The 2,402-nt window shown below is 44.1% G+C and overlaps 1 protein-coding gene across 1 annotated transcript in view; it reads left to right on the forward strand.

Annotated features, from left to right (window-relative positions):
- ARVCF (armadillo repeat gene deleted in velocardiofacial syndrome) overlaps positions 1-2,402 on the forward strand; it is a 259,690-nt gene that overhangs the window by 176,473 nt on the left and 80,815 nt on the right. Inside the window, exon 6 of the mRNA XM_017734735.1 lies at positions 2,088-2,398. Within this exon, the coding sequence (XP_017590224.1) occupies positions 2,088-2,398 (311 nt within the window). The remainder of the gene's footprint in view (positions 1-2,087; positions 2,399-2,402) is intronic.

A 2,402-nucleotide genomic window follows, 5' to 3' on the forward strand; every position in this document is an offset into this window, starting at 1 on the left:
TGTGTGTATCCACTTCACAAAGAGCTACTGTAAACTCTGCCAGCTCTTTTTCTCCTCTCACTGCTGAGTTTATAAATGCTGTGACAGTGGTCATGCTGACAACTGAGCAGAAAGGAGAAGTTCTGTGCACAGGTAACAAGCAAAACCCCCTGTTGGATTGTATGTCATGAAATAAATGCTGAATTTCTAGTTTCTTTTCCTCCAGTTAAAATGTGTGCTTTGAAAATGGGAGAAAAGATTCAGAGGCATGGAGGATGGCATCTTTCCTGATGTTTACTTGCTGAAGAAATCCCTTTGTATTGAAGAGGAAAATCCTTTCAGCTCAGGCTCATATTAGATACCAAGGTCATGATATTGGTACCTGGCTATGCTGTATTCAGCGTGTTGCTCTTATTACACTGCTGGTGGAGAGGCATGTGTGCTTCTTTCAGTCTTGCAGGATTTCATTACTTTATTATGTTGAAGTGTCATTTACTCACAGATGTGTCTAGGAAAAGAAATGCTGTTTGGGTGAATCTTTTTTCTGTTTGGGGTTTCTGTGTGAAAACATCTGGCTAGAGGACATGTCTGGAGCCACTTCAAGAGATGTACTCTAATTGTTTTGTAGCAGCTTGGCTAATCTGTTGGCAAGCTAAAAGTTTAAATTGGTGGCTATAGGTCAAAATAATTATTTGGACTTCGGAGCCACTGAGCAGTCTAGGGATATATGTTTTGGTTAACATTTCCCTTGAATGTAGCATTTCATTCTGAGACCTAGATGAAGAGAAGTGTCATTTGCTGATGCTTATTTATGTCTGTAATACCTTAGAAACCCCAAATACCTTTTACCAGTTTCATCTTTTGTTCTTCCCCTGGTGTGTGTAATGCTGTCAGGTGGGTTGATTCTCCCCCTCATCTTTGTGGATGTGCTGTTTTGTTGCTTGGTTGGGCTGAAAAGTCAGCACTTACTAGGGATAGGGTAACTTTTTATAGGTTAAAGTAATTTTATCAGGGTTAGGGCTACGAAGGATAGACTGGCATCTGCTGGACTTTTTATTCTTCCCAAAAGAGCTTTTGCTGGTCACTCTGGAAGACAGTACAGAAGTTGATGGAGCCCAGATGCCAACCCACACAGAAGGCCCTTTGCTAGCTTGTAAATGTAGTGGATTTTGTCTAGCACTGTCTTACACAGATTACCAGACCTTTCCCACAAAGGCGGATGGTTCTTGTGAAGTTTTAAGAAGTCTTTGTTCTTACCCTTCAGCAAGAAACCCTGAACACAAGAACCCTCTGGACATTTACTATTTCTGGTTCTTGTGAATTCTGTTTTGAAATGAAATGTGATTTATGGAAATAAAGATAAAGATGTGTTTGTGTACAGATTTTTCTTTACTGTTTTAAACAAGCTTTTCTAGTATGTTTAGGTAGCTGCAATTGCAAAATCATTGTGGTGCTAGTGTTCATTATTCCAAATTTGTTAGTCACCAAAACAGTGACAACAGCTACTTACTGGGCTTGTGTGCTGCTTGCTGGATGTAAGAATATCATAAAAGAGAAAGCAGGTATATTGTCCAGGATCTTGAAGCCCAAAACTTCTGTTTGAGATAGTGGTTTCTTAACTATTGCTGCCAAATTTGAGCTCCATCACATTACACAGTGGTGCAAACTTGATCCAGATCAGGCAGAAGCACATAACCCTATTTCTATAAAACTGTGGAATGTGATGTGGTATTTAGGCTATAGCTGTGGGAGGACAGCCTGTGGCTCCTCAACATAGTAAAGTCTTCTCTAGGACAGATGCCTCCTGAAAACATTTTAGGGAAATTGGAACTGGTTTAATGACTTTGTACTGCTTCCATGTGCTGTCACCTGGCTGCAGTGGTTTTGATTTGGTCGTAAGAGCCCAGAGTGCTTTTGTTGAAGTATTTTTCCACCTTTCATTCCGAAAGCTAATAGGTGAGCTGATTGCTACGCCAGTGTTATGGGCACGTCACAGTAGTTTGCTTTGGGCTGCTCTCTCCCTGTTTTACTCTTCCACCTCCCTGTGTGTCTCACCACATTGTGCAGCAAGGAGAACATTAACACATTTACTCGCTGCTTCCTCCCAGGTAACCAAGATGGTCAAGACAGTGACCACGAGGACAGTGCGGCAGGTGCCACTGGGGCCGGACGGGCTGCCCGCCATGGACGGCTCATCGCCCATGGGCAGCTACACAGACTCCATCGACAGGAGGTACCTGAAGAACGGGGAGCGCTTCATCACCCCCCAGGCCTCGTCCACCCTCACCCGCTCCTACAACAGCTACAACGATTCGTACCCCGAGAGCCACGAGGGCCAGTACCGCCCCTACATCGGCCATGACGGCTATGGAGACCTCTCGGACAACTACGGCAGCCTGTTCCCGGGGGGCCGCTCCCGGCCC

The sequence above is a fragment of the Corvus brachyrhynchos genome, unplaced genomic scaffold, assembly GCF_000691975.1.
Source record: "Corvus brachyrhynchos isolate BGI_N302 unplaced genomic scaffold, ASM69197v1 scaffold114, whole genome shotgun sequence".
In the NCBI taxonomy this organism is placed as follows: Eukaryota; Metazoa; Chordata; class Aves; order Passeriformes; family Corvidae; genus Corvus; species Corvus brachyrhynchos.